The following is a 15,550-nucleotide window of genomic DNA, read 5'->3' as shown; positions in this document are numbered from 1 at the left end:
TACGCCGGAGCTGATGTCGTGTGTGCCGGCGATAACCGCCCAAAGCATGCCGACAGCGGAATGTTGCGCTAACCTCAATGACTGCCTCTGCGTATTCATTAGGACACCAGTCAATAGAAAATACGTAACCGGTCCTAAGATTGTTAAATTCTTCCAAAACTGCGGTATTCCTATGCCTCAATGCTGAAACCTTGTCATTTAATGCATTTTAAAATAAAAATAATTATCATTAATATTGTAATGGCGAAATAATGAAAGTATTTCGTTCATGATTGAATAAATACGTTATGCGTGTCCTCTCAATTATCCAAAATATAATATGATTTGGATTTAGATGTCCACAACTAGCAATATATGTTATTAGATAAAATTAAAATTTTAAAATAGTTTTATAATTTGTAAATATATTTTATTTGGCTTAAAAATATCAGAATTATTTTATTTGCAATTGGGCTTCCGAATTTCTGACACCATCATATACGGAGTGTGCAAGAAATTGATGAGAATATCATCCGAAAAGAATAAATGAACGTGTTGAAATTTCAGTAATTATTGTTTGAAATTATGTAGATTCGTGTATAAAGATCTTGCTGATTAACAACTCAAACTCAAGTGTTGTGTGTTATAACAAAAAGCACATACAATCATATAAATATAAACAATAAAAAACAAACATATATACATTCATATAGATATATATACACATTCTTATACATATATTCTAAGTTAGAATATTTGTACGCATTTGTTTAAACGTAAACAGATGTAGTCATACCTATATACACACGTGCGTACATGCATGTATCACCACATCAAATATTACTATTGAGCCCAAAAATTCATGACAGGGCCTATTAAAAATAATACTATTGAGTTCAGTGGGTACCACATCAAATATTATTTAGGGCCGATTAATTAATGTAAGATTAGTAGTTGATTAATTAAATGTCTGGAGTAGAATATTTGAAGATTTTTGGGTCCAATGGCCCATAATAGGCCCAATATGTACCGCTGTGGCCCAATTAAGGTGCATTTCGTATCACCGAAAAAGGAAAAGATTATCTTGGAGGGAAAAAATCGCGATATTTTTTTGTACATATTCTCACTGCCAAAAAAAAGAAAAAAAAAATCTAGTTTTACGATGTTGCCATTTCTGGGTCACGTGATCTGCATGGCGTCTGAACGCATACGGCTGGTAAACTAAACGTCACGAGTTTTCTGTAGAAACGCAACGCAAGAAAAGAATTCGAAAGCGAAACAAACCGTAACGATCATTTCTATTAATAAAAACCATTCAATTTCTTTATTAGATAGAAATCATATATTCCACCGTTACCAAACTCCTCAGTCCCATCCCTATATATACTACATTTTAATTTAGTTTTACGATGATATAATTATCCTTAATATATATATATATATATATATATATATATATATGTAACATCATATGATGTTATAAATAAAATATCTCGTGGAAGATTGAATGAAGTGTGTCTGCCTTTTATTTTATTGTTTAGTATGGATTACACCATAGTGTTCTCTTACTTGTCCGGAATATAATGCGATTTTATATTGAGATGTCACCATTTACAGTATACGTTGGTATATCGATTTACGTTGATGTATCAATCTACGTAGGATTATCGACCATATATAATACAGGGAATATTTCCTAATCCCGGTAATAAACGTGAATGCTATAACCTGTATTTATGGACCGACCCCATGTGTCCCCTCCCATCGACGACGTGTACTTTTGAATTAAATTATTTGTCGCCAGATTTTGTTATATGCTAAATCACCATTTTTCCATATAATATAATATTGAATAATTTGCTTATTTCTATTCATTCATCTAAGATCGAATTTTATGATTATATATTTAAGTAAATTGATCTAAACATAATATGTGTATATAAATATTTCATATTTCAAAAGTAAAATGATATTCACAAACCATAAATTCCCTAGTTTTGGAATTTGCCACGTCAGCGATGGCCCGCCTTAGAACGAGCCTTCCCAGGATAAGCACCTCCACACTCCTCCAGGTGTCACAAGAGTCCTCGAATGCTTTTATTTCATTTTTGGCACATAAATATCATTTTATTTCACATTTCTCCATACATTTTAAAATGTCACAGTTTCATACCATTTTTAACTCTTTTTCTTAATAGGAGCATGTAATATCGTGGGGTTTAGTTAAATATAGCGAAACGTTTGATGGCGATTTTTTTATTTTAAACTAAATTTGTTTTTTCTTCAAAAAATTTCATTTTCAAACAAATATAAATGAAAGAAATCGAATGGTTTCTATTATTTGTTGCGCAAAAAATATTACTATTTTTTTTTATATTCTATTCAATCAGAATCTACAATTAGCATAAAAATACTAATATGCATTTAGATATAGTTGGGTAATTTCTTTTGAGGGGGTTTATACCTATTTTCAAAAGTTAAGGCACAATTTCACAAATTTAAAATTCTAGTGTCAGGAGCTTCAATTATGCCCTTATATTTATCATTTGAAGACTGATTTTTACCTTTAATGATTACCACTTTAATTTCTCTAATACAAAATCTAATGGAACAATTATAACCACAAACCGATTTAAAGTAATTAACTTTAAATATATATTAATATATGTTAATAAAGTGGGATTTTGAAATCCTAAAGGGCAATTAATAGGATTTAAGTGGTCGAAGGGTATCTGAGGAAGTTGCTAACCAGACACGGCGGCCAGTGAACGTTCCTCTATAGTTTCACTAAAAACAAGAAATAAGAGTAAAAGCAAATCTTATAGTTTTCATTGCATTTATTTTTATAAATTTGAAAATTAAAATTATAATTCTAATTATACAACATTGTCAGTGATTTAATTAGAGAGCGTAGAAAAGATAGATTCCGAAACCCCCACTCAAAAGTCCTCAAATGCTCCACGTTATATAATACATATATATACACACGCACAACAATGTATATTATATTAAATATTTTATTTCAGAAATAACAAAAAAAAATCTTATTTCCTTGGGTAAAAAAAAGACCATGTTATTTAATTCTTGATATAATCTATAATTCCAACGAACTAATCATTCACAGATTAAAACAAAAACTCATATGATAGTTCATAAATATTTTTGAGAAAAAAAAAAGATAAATATGTTGGAATTTTCTGTATATTTTTTTTTTAAAATCTTACGGTATACATATGGATGAATAATTGTCACACAAAAAAATCCAATTTAAGCCGTATTCACAATACTTAAATAGCTTAGCCAAAATATAAACAAGATTTACCTGTGTGGTTGTGGTAGTCTAATCTTAGTTATATGCCTACGTGGAAAGGGGTTAGCAGTTAATTAAGAATTAATACGTAATTAGTGGCAGAAAAAAAAAAAAAGGAAATCCAAATCGGCTTCGGCCTCCTCCCTCTTCTTCCGCACTATAAATACCGCGTTCCTCTCACTCGAGAAAAACTCAGGAACGTTTCGTTGCGTCTCAAAGTCACATCGGATCCATCACATAACGTTTTCGCCAACGTTAATCTCTCCTTTTTGTTCATCCATTTGTCGAGTTTGTTTTTGGGTAATTTTGATTCAGAACGCAAAGCGGTAATGGAGAATTCTCTCGTCAATGATCTCTCCCAGATCCTCCCTCGCGTTCTCGTCGTCTCTAGACGCACCGTCCGCAAGAACAAATTCGTCGATTTCGTTGGTAAATCCCTTGTTTTTTTCTCATGAACAAATTCGTCGATTTCGTATGTATGAGAACACAGTACTTTTGTTTGTTCGTGCGTTAGTTTGGTTCGAGTGCATGGTTCTGATTTGGGCTAGATTTCGAGACGTGGGTGTTTTCCACATCTTTGAAATCATGTGTATTTCATGAATGTTCTTCAGATTTCGTTTCGCATTTTGCCTCTGTTTTCTGCAGATTTTTGTGGGATTTCTCCTTCTCTGACTGTTTATGAAATCAGATGTTTGTATATTTCAATGATACGTGTGTTTTTATTGTCTCCTGGGTTCAACTTTTCTTCGAATTTATTGGCTTCCTCTGTGGATGTTCATGTATTCTCAAGATTTTTACCTCTTCAAATTTATAAACTTTCCTTTTCATGGGTTAGGTTCTGTAGCTGCGTATATGTTCTCGTTGCTTATGCACATACACAAAAAACATTGTTCATTTGGATGTGGAGCTGAAATAATATTCATGTTTTTCCAATTGGGATCTTTTCCTCGGAGAACAGAGTTTTCAATCTCTGGTTGATGCATTCATTCACAGGAATTTTTGTTAAATTTGATCAGGCGAGTATCATCTTGATCTCATAGTCCGGTACGGTGCCGTGCCGGTGATTGTTCCACGGGTAAGTGGTGTCCACATGTTGCTGGAGAGCTTCAAGCCCATCCATGGAGTCCTCCTCTGCGAAGGAGAAGACATTGACCCTTCTCTTTACGAGTCCGAGATATCGTCTCTTTCGCCGGAAGAACTCGAAGAGATCCGTAAAACACACTCGAGCGACACAGCCATTGACAAGGAGAAAGACTCTATCGAGCTAAGGCTTGCCAAGCTCTGTCTCGAACAGAACATTCCTTACTTGGGAATCTGCAGAGGGTCACAGGTAATTCTGTTTTTCTCGAGTTCAGTTTTGGTTTCTTGTCAGAGACATTGGCTAAATGTCGTGATGAAACTTGCAGATCCTAAACGTTGCTTGTGGTGGAACCCTTTACTTGGACTTGGAGAAAGAGCTTACGAACAAGCTTCCCCATGAACGTAGAACCAAACATATCGATTACGAAAACTATGATGGGTATAGACATGTTGTCCGAATCGTAGAGAACAGTCCTCTGCATACATGGTTCAAAGATTCCTTTGATGGTGAAAAGATGGAGATTTTGGTCAATAGTTATCACCATCAAGGTGTCAAGAGACTGGCTCAGAGGTTTGTGCCTATGGCATTTGCTCCCGATGGATTGATCGAAGGGTTTTATGATCCCGATGCTTACGACCCAGAAGAGGGCAAGTTCATCATGGGATTGCAGTTTCATCCAGAGAGAATGAGACAACAAGATGTGGATGAGTTCGATTACCCTGGTTGTCCTGCTGCATATCAGGTTTGTGTTCTTGAACTGAAAATTTTACTTTTGCTGTCTTTTTTATAGATTGAGTATGTGTTCTTGTGTGATCGGTATTGCAGGAATTTGCGAAAGCCGTGATCGCGTATCAGAAGAAGCTGAATAGTTCGTTGTCTGTGCCAAAGCCGCTGAAACTTGATCTAGCAATGGAGAACAAAAGAAAGATTCTAGTTCAGAGTTTTTCGCTTGCAAAGTACATGTACACCAAAGGGTCGGAGAAGAACCCATCCAAAGAGTCAGAACTGGAAGTTGGCGCCGAATTTCTCGAGGTAGATACCATGATTTCAAGTTTACATAACACAAATATTGCACGAGAGAAAGGGTCAGGTGAACTTATACGGCCTTTCGCCATCCTAAGGGCTTTCACATAGCCAAAAAAGTCGGTTCTTTTGCCATACAAACTATTTCTAGTCTTCATTATAGTGGGGGTAAGGTGGTGACCCTCCATCTTTATTAGCATTGGATCAAATCCAATCTAGAGTTTTTTAGTGCCTGGTAGATGATAAAGCTCGGCCCTTGAGGATGTAAAAGAGAAGTGAACAAATACAAAAGCATTTGATGAGCTTAAATGCCATTGATGATGAGAATATTATGCAGTATAACACGGCTCTGAGCAAGGAGCAAGAGACGAGGCTGAAGGAGATGGGGGCGACGGTAAGGAATGGAGGGTCGTACATGAGGAAGAAGAAGCTGGACGAGGAGAGGCAGAGGATGGCGAGGAACATAATGAGCAAAATGACTGTGGAGAGGCTATCAGAGCTCATGGCTTTCTACCACTTGATGGGCAATCTCTGTGGTGAGGTCTTGGAGAGAAAGCTCCATGACATTGTCAATGATGTTAGCTCTTAATTACATTGTGAAAAGATGATTCTAGTGATTAATTTTATGATGATGGTGATGGTGATGATGTGATGGGTGTTTAGGGTTTTTTGTGTAAGAAAGGTGTCATTTATGGGCAATTGCCAAAAAAGTTGGTTAATTGGAATAAGATATGGAATTCTGTAGATGATGATGGTTCAGTATGAATGTTCTACTATTTGGAACGTGAATATATATTTTGGGCCAAAAAAATAGTTTGCTATTTGGCACCGGAGAATACGGTTAGGTTACCGTTGGACTGGGAAAAACCAGTGAACCGAACCGTGGATAAATTGATCTTAATTAATTAATTATTATTTTTTGGATACTCGAATCCGGATTGAGAGAAAGTTTTGCTTCTTTTTTTAGGGATTGAACCACACCATCTTTAGATTAATTAATTAATATTTATTAATGGGTTAATATCCTTCTAATTAAATATGTATATTATATATATCCTAATAGTGTCTCAATATGTAAATCTTAATTAATTAGCAATCGAATACAGTCTAATACACTAATAAGATTTTTGCGAAGTATATTGGAGATATTTTTAAGTGCTTATTCTATTATTCAAATAAGAGAATTTTTTTCTCTCTCTATTTTCATATTGTAGGTGTGAGGAATTATTGTAATTCAGCTAGGAGAAAAACTGAACCAAGCAATCCGGTTCGGTTCCCGGTTCGACCGGAAAGAACAGTAAACCGGACCATGAATGGCCGACCAAGAGACTGTGACAACACAGAAGAAATAATAAACTCGTGCCACACAGTACACGCACACGTCCGTCACTCAAAACCTGCAAAGAAATCCATCCACTTCATTTTTTCATTCACATTTTCATTGTCTTTTTGTGTTTTTTTCCTCCGTCCATAATTATAACCAAATTTCTTCGGCCCCGTCCTCAGATTCATTCGGTCGTCTTTTTCCTAATCATTTTTCTAATTTATCAAAGAATTTTCCATATCTTTGAAAGTCAACTAACGGATAGGAAATAGATATTCCTAAAATTTCCTTAGTAATATATTATACATAATATATATATATATATATATATAATTTCCTCTCCACTTGACTTGGTCCTCATTGTCCTTTAACTTATCTTCTTTACTTTTGTCTAATCCCTTCACTGCTCTGACAAACCAAACACTGAAAACAACAGATTTCAGATCAGAAACATGGATTCTCCGGCAACAATCGTGTTCTCAAAACCTGGGTCCTGTCTGGTTTTGCTGTTTCTGTTCCTGATTCACTCTTTTCCTTGCGCACTAAGTCACCGGGAAACCAGGTTGTGTGGCCGGAGATTCCAGTGCGGGAACATCACGGCCGGTTTCCCCTTCTCCGGAGGAGATCGCAATATAGTCTGCGGTCATCCGTTGCTGAATCTTCAATGCAACAGAGATTCGAACACGACCATGTTAGAGATATCAGGTTTCATATACAATGTTCTGCAACTGGATAGCAAATCCAACACTCTAAGACTTGTCAGAGAAGAGAAGTCAGAGTCTTTCTCTGTCTGCTCGGGTCGATTTCCCAACACAACGTTGCCGCCTGAGCTCTTTGAGCGTTTACCGAGTTACAAAGATCTTTCGGTTTTCTACAGGTGTGACCATAAGCTCCATTACCTCAACAATTCTGAATGTCCATGGAATGGGTTTGGCTCAGTGTATCAGAGATCTTGCCATGAAGCTCTCAATGTGACAGTTCCTGTCAGTTTCTTTTCAGACAAGAAATCTTGGAGTCTGACTCACCTGGAGAGTGTTCTGAAAGAAGGGTTTGAGGTGAAGGTGACGATCGACGAAGGAAAGTGTCGGAACTGTTCATCATCTGGTGGAACCTGTATTTTCCGTAATGATGTTCAGCTTTGTTGCAAGGAGATTTCGTCGTCGGGATTGGAATGCGGTCTGACCAATCCATCTGAAGGTAAGTTTCTGATTCTAGACTCATCAACTGGTTCTTCATGCGTGTGCTTGCCTTCTCTGATCATTCAGGGAATAGATGATTATGGCAAAGGAATCAAACCCTTTTCCTGAAATTTTGTGAAACCAATGTGGCAGATGAATCAGCGTAGAATTTATACCTTCTAACATATGCAGGATGTTGAACTCAGATACCCGTTTCGAGATTTTTTCACTGCAGATGATCAAAAGATTCAAAACATGTAAAAATTATAAGTAGGAGATAAACAGAATTCAGTATTGCTGGTTTTTTCGTAACAGTGCGAGCAAAAGTAGATAGAATTGTACTCTGATGGACAATGTGGTAAGTCAGTTGAAACCTGCTTTGGTTGCACCTTAAAATGGATAAACTTTAGCAGTTGAATCTTTTGCTGTTTCCACCTAATTGGGCATAAAATAAAACAATTCCACAGACTCGCTTTCGGGGTTGCAGAAGTAGTCCTCTGCATTAGTTACCCTGTCTCTTTCATGCATTCAACCTCGTCTCTGTGTTCCTCTTCTTCTTCTTCTTCTTCTTCTTCTTCTTCTTCTTCTTCATTGTAGCTGTCCATTGCACTTTCTTCTTCTCCATCAACATTTTCACAATCTTCTGAAACATTTTTCATGCCCTGAAAATTCTTGAAGCAGAGAGAGGGAGAGAAAGAGAGAGGTGTCTAACCTCTGTCGTGATTTTAGTCCAAGTTCCAAATGGTCAAGTTAGATTAGGAATCTGTAGACTTTTTCCGAGAAAGTTCATGGTCTCTGGTTTGGAAGATTAACTCTTGGAAAACCAGGCTTTAAGACCAAGAACCAACCATTCACCTGCTCCTGTCTCTCTTCTTCTCATGCTTTATCTCCCCTCTCCATCTACAGGGCAAATACACGACCAATAACCATGAATCTGTCTCTCTCTCGGACAAAATCTTTATCCCATGTAGTCCTCTTTTTTATCTTTCTGATCCCATCTCGTGCGTTGTCTGTTGATGAACGCCACAGAATCTGCAGCACCCCTTTTCCATGTGGCAATCAGAACGATCTTTCATACCCCTTTTGGACAAAGGGAAGAGAAGATTGCGGTCCCCTGGGTTTCGAGGTCGACTGTCTCGGGGAATTCCCAGAGATTAACATCTCATCATCCGTCAAGCTACAAATCCGAGCGGTAGATTATTATTCCGGTACCATAACGTTCGCAAGAACGGATTATCTCAACACTCTGTGCCCGAGGAACCCTGAAAACATTACGATATCCAATGATATCTTCAACGGTTACGCTCCTGACACCGAGGTGATGACGTTATATTATGAGTGCAGCGATTTACCATCAGGGTTCACTCCAAATGGTTATGTCAGAGAGCTCGGTTGCAGTAATGATGATGGTAAAGGTTATTATGTGTCAAAGAACTTCACTTCCCCTGTTCTTGCTCCATTTAGTTCCTCATTAAACGAGCTCATCCGGTCCTGCAAACAAAGCGTCAACATTCCAGCGTCAGGGCCTGCATTAATCGAGTTAGACAGGAATCTGACCCGGGGAAATCTACAGAAAGCTCTAAGTGAAGGTTTTCAGGTTACGCTGAAAAAGGACTGTGAGAAATGTATATATTCTAACGGCTCTTGCGGATATAACCACAGCCTCGGAGGATTCGTCTGCTATTGTACAGATAAACCGCATCGGCATACTTGCGGTTCAAAAAGTAAGGGCTTATCTTCTTTTTCCTCTGAATTTTTCTGATGTCCTTTGAAGATCAGCTCATATTCTGAATTCTGGTTTACGGTTTCTCGATTTTCCTTGGATCTTCCCACCAACCCACCATTCGAAACATCTCGGGGGATTTCTTCTGTCTGTCGTGATTTTTGTCTCCCCTCTTATGACAAAACTTGAAACTCCCTTGAGTTTGAACCTTACAGAGTTGTTTGTATCTTATGGAAATCTAACTTCAGGCTTGATTTCTTCATATATGTTTCGAGTTTTCTCTCGAATCCTTTCTGACTGACGTTGTCTCATGTTATCCACCGATGCAGCAGCGCTCTCACCCGGAAAGAGAATAGGTATTCATCGTTCTCTCCCAAACCCGATTTCATTACACGACACTGGCAACAACAACATAATCTGACTGAAGTAACTTATATTTCCTTTTGTCTCCAGGAATTGGAGTGGCTTGTGGATTGGTCGGCGGCTTACTCATAGCCGGAGTTGTGTTCTGTTTCATCCACCGACGAAGGAAGAAACTCTCTGCTCCAAACACCAGCAGAGACTTGCCGATAATGCATAGTTCGAACCAAGGAACCACAAACCCAGCCACTTCCATGACAATTTCCCGCCGAGGGCAATCTGTTCAGTCATCAAACTCGAATCTCGGTAATGGAAGCGTCTATTTCGGAGTTAAGGTCTTCAGTTACGAAGAACTCGAGGAAGCCACTGAGAATTTCTCTAAAGAGCTCGGTGATGGAGGCTTTGGCGTTGTCTACTACGGTAAAAAGAACACTAAAAGATCGCCTTTCTTCTTTTGGCAACATATCTTGATTTTCAGTGTCCATTTTGGATCAGAGTTTGTGTACATTCTTTGAAGGTGTGCTGAGAGACGGGCGAGAGGTAGCAGTTAAGCATCTGTACGAGAGGTCCCTGAAACGGGTGGAGCAGTTCAAGAACGAGATCGAGATCCTGAAATCGCTGAAGCATCCGAATCTGGTCATCCTCTATGGATGCACATCCAGACATAGCAGAGAGCTTCTCCTCGTCTATGAATACATCCCTAATGGCACCTTGGCTGATCACCTCCATGGCGACCGATCCAGAGCTCGCACTCTCCCATGGCCTGTCCGCCTAGAAATCGCCATAGAAACAGCCAGCGCCTTGTCCTACCTCCACGCCTCAGGTAGAAACCAAGTGGGCACAGATCGAATTTCCGAGTAAAATGCTTCAAACCCTAAACCTAAACTTGCTTAATCCCTATTTTAACTCCCCAGGAATCATTCACCGAGACGTCAAGACTACGAACATTCTCCTAGACAACAATTTCCAAGTCAAAGTCGCCGATTTCGGGATCTCGCGTTTGTTTCCGACAGATGCAACTCATGTCTCCACAGCTCCGCAGGGAACTCCAGGCTATGTCGATCCAGAATACTACCAATGTTACCGTCTCAACGAGAAGAGCGATGTCTACAGCTTCGGTGTCGTCCTCGCGGAACTGATCTCGTCGAAGGAAGCGGTCGACGTCAACAGACACCGACATGACGTCAACCTCGCGAACATGGCGGTATCCAGGGTCCAGAACTCTGCCCTTTCGGAGCTCGTGGACCCGGATCTGGGCTTCGAGAGGGACTTCGCCGTGCGGCGGATGGTGACGGCGACGGGGGAGCTCGCCTTCCGGTGCCTGCAAGAAGAGAGAGAGGTGAGGCCGTCGATGGACGAGGTCGTGGAGGTACTCAGACGGATCAAGAACGAGGAGAATAGCGAGCCGGCGGAGGTGGAGATCGGCGGTGGCGGTGGCGGCGGAGATGATGTTGGGTTGCTCAGTCACGGCGGTGCTCCGCCACCGATGTCGCCGGAGACTGATAAGCGGACGAACAGTTCGAAATCGAATACGACGGAGAGTTCTTTTTGAAGGGATTTGGAGGTTTTGTATATAATTAAGTTAATTAATTATACGGTTTTGTATTAATGAGGAAAAAATCGGCGATTATGGATCTAATTATGGTTTCGTGTGCGTATGATTTGATAGTTTAACTATTTTAATGTCACATAGAATCTGTACATCTCGTAGTTTTGGCTTCTAGTGACTCGAAATAAAGACGAGAATAATTTCAATTTTTGAGAAATGTTTGATATTTTTTTGGGAATTTAAAGTTAGTTAGCTAATAATAACTACAAAGTTTGAATAATTAAACGAGTAATTTATAAAGCTTTAAGCGTGATTTCAATGCATCTTTACACCATCATCATTATCACCAAGCATAAATCCAAACTTCTCTGGTGTTGCCACGTGTAATCTATCTTCGTCAACATTCCTAGTCACCTTATTCCCTCTCGCCCCCCACGAAGACTCGGACGAAGCAAAGAATCGCTCAAAAAAACGCAGAGAAAAGAAGAAAATTTCAGATTTAAATGGTTTCACTCTGCATAAAATTCGACGGAGAACCCTAGAGAGAGAGAGAGAGAGAGAGAGAGGAAGATCAAATCAATGGCGTCTCTGCAGAAATTCAAGGTCCTCGCTACTCGCTGCGGCACCGTCGCCGAGAGCCCGACTCGGAGCCCGGTGATCCACCTCCGCCGCAGGAAAACGCTGCGTATGCTACTCACCCGATCGTCCGATCGCCGGCAATTTTCCCATCGCAATGACTCGCCGGAGTTTAAGGGAGCGACAACGGCGGCAGGAGATTCGACGGATAGCGGCGGCGGCGGCGGTGGAGGGAAGAGGGAAAAGATCCGATCTCGCCGGAAACTGAAGGAGCTATTCGTGTCATCGCCGCCGTTTGAGGGGAGAGGAAGCGGCGGCGGCGGAACTTCGGAGGAGACGGAAGGGCTTTTACCGGTTAACGGCGACAGAGACGGAGGCGGCGGAGATGTCGGCTTGGCGGCTCGGCGTGCCGGCTTAAGGGGCTCGCTGAGGCCGGTATCTGCTACGTTACGGTATAGGTTACTTCGTAGAGCTTGGCGTCCCGTGCTTGTCACTATTCCTGAACAGTAAATAAATTCACAAATATTTTTAAAAAAGTAACATCAATTAGTCGATCTTATTTATTTATTCGCTTCTTTTTCCTGACATTTGTTCTCTTACTTTTTTAATTTTCGAAAATTACCTATTTGCATATCTTTAATATATATAAGATAGCCAATGGTTACAATTTTGCATATTAGCATAATAAACATAGTTTAAAAAAATCTAAATAATAAAGAATTCAAAAATACCTTGGATTTAGCACGAATACTGTTGGGCAAAATTGAATCAAGTACTTAACTTTGGAGCAAATGATATTCTATAATATCTTAATGATCAAATTGATACAAAACGATTATACGATGAAACATTCTTTTCTCCCGGGGTACTGAAACAATGTTGTCCCACATAGAGAGACATTTTAATTATTAAGTTTTCTAAATTTAGGAATATTAAATTCATAAAGACTGATACCATGAAATCTATTTGGGTTCCTTGCTGAACAATCAAAGTAGCGTAGAGGTTTGGGCTGTAGATTATAGTTTTATAACATATGAAATTTAAATAAAAATAAAAATAAACACGAGTTCTGGCCTCTTTTTGTCGTGCTCATCCATTTCTGGATATGCCACGATATATCGATGAGGCCCGTAAAATAAATAAATATAATACAGAATTCAAAAAATGTGTTACTTCATTTTTTTGCTTAAAAAACTATATTTTTATTATTGCAATATTTTGATAGAACGGCCGACGTCCTTATCCCCTTTAGCTTTTGCATTATGGTGGGGGCATTGTGCACACTGCATTAATACTCACAATAAATTAGATACAAAAAGAATCTAAAAAATTATTTCGTATTCGAGATTGAATAACGAATTACTATTTAACTATTATAGTTATAAATTGTAACCATTATATATATATATATATATATATAATTTATAGTTAATCATATTATATTTGTTATGAATGACATTGTTCAGCCATATCGTATTTATAAATTATAGTAAGTGTACATTGATAACATTTTTATGGGATATATTTTATGTAATAAACTCTTAAATAAATTCGATAAAACTTAATTATTTTCAACTGCAATCCTCTTTGACTTTGTGAAGAAAACAAATTACTATTTTATTTTTTTTTTCTACGGAGAAAATGTAAATGAAAACTTAGTGAAAAATCATATTAATTTACGTGGTAATAATTTTTTTTAAAATTAATTACACATAATAAACCATGATGATTACTTAAATGAATTGAATTTCTCGTGAGCCAATTATCATTTGGATGAGTGTGTGCCGATGTGGGTTGCACTATCTCTTTGTTATCCATGAAAGTGAACTCGGATCACATGAACAATGGAAAAAAGAAAAACAGAAAGATGAAGAAAATATTTTGTAAATTAAAAGATCACAAAATATTAAATAACGTATAAAAAATAAAATACAAATATTTATCAAAAAAATAAAAATAAAATAAAACATAATAAAATAATTAATAACTGTTAAGATAATAATATCTGAGATAATTGTTCTGAATAATCAAATAAATTAAACTAAATAGAATAATGTTTTTAATATAAAATTTAAAAAGATTTATCCCACCCTTCCACTGATGTCAATAGAAATGTCGCCACGTCATGCCGTATGTTGCCAGGTCATCTCCAGACAATTTATTGGTCCCGTAAATTGTCAGAAGGGATTCCCTAAAATATAACCCAAATAATTTTCTATACTTTGTCTTCCTTTTCAAGACTCCATCTTATATGTAAAGTATAATTCCTCCTTATTTTCTAAAAAGAATGAATATATTGAAAAAATTAAATAAAAAACGAATGATAAGTTTCGGATTTTATCTCCATTTTTTTTATTTTTGTAAAGGATAAATATTTCGGATTTTGTTTTCATTTAGGTTTGATAATTTTTAAATTCAATTTTTTGTTTATTTTAGATGTAAAATTTATTGATTTTTTAAATTCATTTAGATTTTTAGTTATTTTTAGATTCAATTAAAATATCTATTTCAATAAATGATATTGAGATGAGTCAATTTGGAGGATGGTTCTCTATCTTAAAGTTGTTTGGGTTTGATAAATGATAGAAAAATGGAAAATTTTGATTTTTTTTTAATTTAAACACATGGTCTTTTTGTTCATTTGGAACTTTGAATTGGTTTTGGTTGTTTCTGGATTTGATTTTTTTTATTTAAGAAATATATGCGTTTTATGTATTGGACATTTGGATATCCATTTATATAACATTTCTGGCCTGACATATGTTAACGGTTGAGTTCCTACCAAAAAGAATTTAAGAAATATAAATATAAAATAACATTTTACTGCAATAATTCAGAAAAAAAAAAAAATGAAGGGAAAAAACGAACAAAAGCATTGAAAGCAGCGTTTCACAACGGTCTATAAGAGACGAAACACATAAATTTTTGGCCGATATTTCGGCAACGGCGTTTTCGGATAGCTCCTGTCCTCTCCCCATCTTCTCACGCGCCACCGTTGTATTCTCACGCGCCGCCGCAATCCGAAACATCAATCTCCCTTTCATCTTCCTCCTTTTCAACTTTGTCCCGCTTATCTTTTCTCCATCCACTTTTCCTTTTACCAAACAATTTATCGCTCTCTTTATCGTTCTGTCGTTTTCTTCTCTTTTTTCTTCGCAAAGATCTCTTGAAGACCCGAAGGAGAAAATCTAGGGTTTCTGGGTTTTTGATCGAAAAGAAAGGGGTTAATTTATGAAAAACGGAGGTGGTGGTGTGTGATGAGAAGAGGACCATCATTGCCGTTGCCGTCTCTATCATCGTCTCCGTATCCGTTGCCATCGTCATCGTCATCGTCATGGGAGGGGTCACTTCGTCGATCGCCGCGAAATTTGCCTTTTTCCCGCCAACTCCGCCGTCGTACGGTGTGGTAGCTGATGAGAGCTGCGGCGGCCGCCCCTTCCTACCTGA

General features: G+C 37.8%; 4 protein-coding genes and 1 long non-coding RNA gene across 9 annotated transcripts in view; 4 read left to right on the top strand and 1 right to left on the bottom strand.

The window, feature by feature from the left end:
- Positions 1-3,472: 3,472 nt before the first annotated feature.
- Positions 3,473-6,139, top strand: LOC104805582 (putative glutamine amidotransferase-like protein RP404). The gene is made up of 5 exons (XM_010530197.1): positions 3,473-3,718; positions 4,306-4,619; positions 4,696-5,112; positions 5,196-5,402; positions 5,731-6,139. The coding sequence occupies exons 1-5, from the start codon at positions 3,619-3,621 to the stop codon at positions 5,980-5,982; spliced, it is 1,290 nt and encodes a 429-aa protein (XP_010528499.1). The 5' UTR covers positions 3,473-3,618; the 3' UTR covers positions 5,983-6,139.
- A 498-nt stretch (positions 6,140-6,637) lies between these two features.
- Positions 6,638-11,636, top strand: LOC104805581 (LEAF RUST 10 DISEASE-RESISTANCE LOCUS RECEPTOR-LIKE PROTEIN KINASE-like 1.3). 5 transcript variants are annotated; one of them, XM_010530195.1, is made up of 5 exons: positions 6,638-7,914; positions 9,951-9,974; positions 10,072-10,398; positions 10,496-10,801; positions 10,893-11,636. In XM_010530195.1, exons 1-5 carry the CDS (start codon positions 7,170-7,172, stop codon positions 11,528-11,530), a joined length of 2,040 nt encoding a protein of 679 aa, XP_010528497.1. In that variant the 5' UTR covers positions 6,638-7,169; the 3' UTR covers positions 11,531-11,636. The 5 variants fall into 5 exon arrangements, with proteins under 5 accessions (XP_010528497.1, XP_010528496.1, XP_010528498.1 ...); XM_010530194.1 differs by having other exon boundaries at positions 9,948-9,974; XM_010530193.2 differs by lacking the exon at positions 6,638-7,914 and adding an exon at positions 8,799-9,619.
- On the bottom strand, positions 7,878-8,327 carry LOC104805580. Its single transcript, XR_770534.1, has 3 exons — positions 8,238-8,327; positions 8,072-8,124; positions 7,878-7,970 (listed from the first exon to the last, which is right to left on the bottom strand). It is a non-coding gene; the product is annotated as an uncharacterized LOC104805580 (long non-coding RNA).
- A 285-nt stretch (positions 11,637-11,921) lies between the features above and the next one.
- On the top strand, positions 11,922-12,670 carry LOC104805579. Its single transcript, XM_010530190.2, has one exon. The coding sequence runs from the start codon at positions 12,107-12,109 to the stop codon at positions 12,611-12,613; it is 507 nt and encodes a 168-aa protein (XP_010528492.1). The 5' UTR covers positions 11,922-12,106; the 3' UTR covers positions 12,614-12,670.
- Positions 12,671-15,024: 2,354 nt separating this feature from the next.
- Positions 15,025-15,550, top strand: part of LOC104805578 (protein ABHD17B-like) — a 3,804-nt gene continuing 3,278 nt past the window's right edge. The window contains exon 1 of the mRNA XM_010530189.2: positions 15,025-15,532. Within this exon, the coding sequence (XP_010528491.1) occupies positions 15,438-15,532 (95 nt within the window). The 5' untranslated portion in view covers positions 15,025-15,437. The remainder of the gene's footprint in view (positions 15,533-15,550) is intronic.

The sequence above is a fragment of the Tarenaya hassleriana genome, unplaced genomic scaffold, assembly GCF_000463585.1.
Source record: "Tarenaya hassleriana unplaced genomic scaffold, ASM46358v1 Cleome11, whole genome shotgun sequence".
Classification (NCBI taxonomy): domain Eukaryota; kingdom Viridiplantae; phylum Streptophyta; class Magnoliopsida; order Brassicales; family Cleomaceae; genus Tarenaya; species Tarenaya hassleriana.
Note: the sequence above shows the minus strand (reverse complement) of the source record. Positions and strands in the feature narration are given on the sequence as shown.

What these genes read in the sequence shown, in the direction of transcription:
- LOC104805579 (XM_010530190.2), top strand. Translation starts at nt 12,107, where the DNA reads ATGGCGTCTCTGCAGAAATTCAAGGTCCTCGCTACTCGCTGCGGCACC.
- LOC104805582 (XM_010530197.1), top strand. Translation starts at nt 3,619, where the DNA reads ATGGAGAATTCTCTCGTCAATGATCTCTCCCAGATCCTCCCTCGCGTT. An exon ending in GTTGTCCTGCTGCATATCAG is followed by an intron (nt 5,113 to 5,195) that starts GTTTGTGTTCTT and finishes TCGGTATTGCAG; the next exon opens with GAATTTGCGAAAGCCGTGAT. An exon ending in TTGGCGCCGAATTTCTCGAG is followed by an intron (nt 5,403 to 5,730) that starts GTAGATACCATG and finishes AATATTATGCAG; the next exon opens with TATAACACGGCTCTGAGCAA.
- LOC104805581 (XM_010530192.2), top strand. Translation starts at nt 8,824, where the DNA reads ATGAATCTGTCTCTCTCTCGGACAAAATCTTTATCCCATGTAGTCCTC. An exon ending in GCATACTTGCGGTTCAAAAA is followed by an intron (nt 9,620 to 9,947) that starts GTAAGGGCTTAT and finishes CCACCGATGCAG; the next exon opens with CAGCGCTCTCACCCGGAAAG. An exon ending in GTCCTACCTCCACGCCTCAG is followed by an intron (nt 10,802 to 10,892) that starts GTAGAAACCAAG and finishes TTAACTCCCCAG; the next exon opens with GAATCATTCACCGAGACGTC.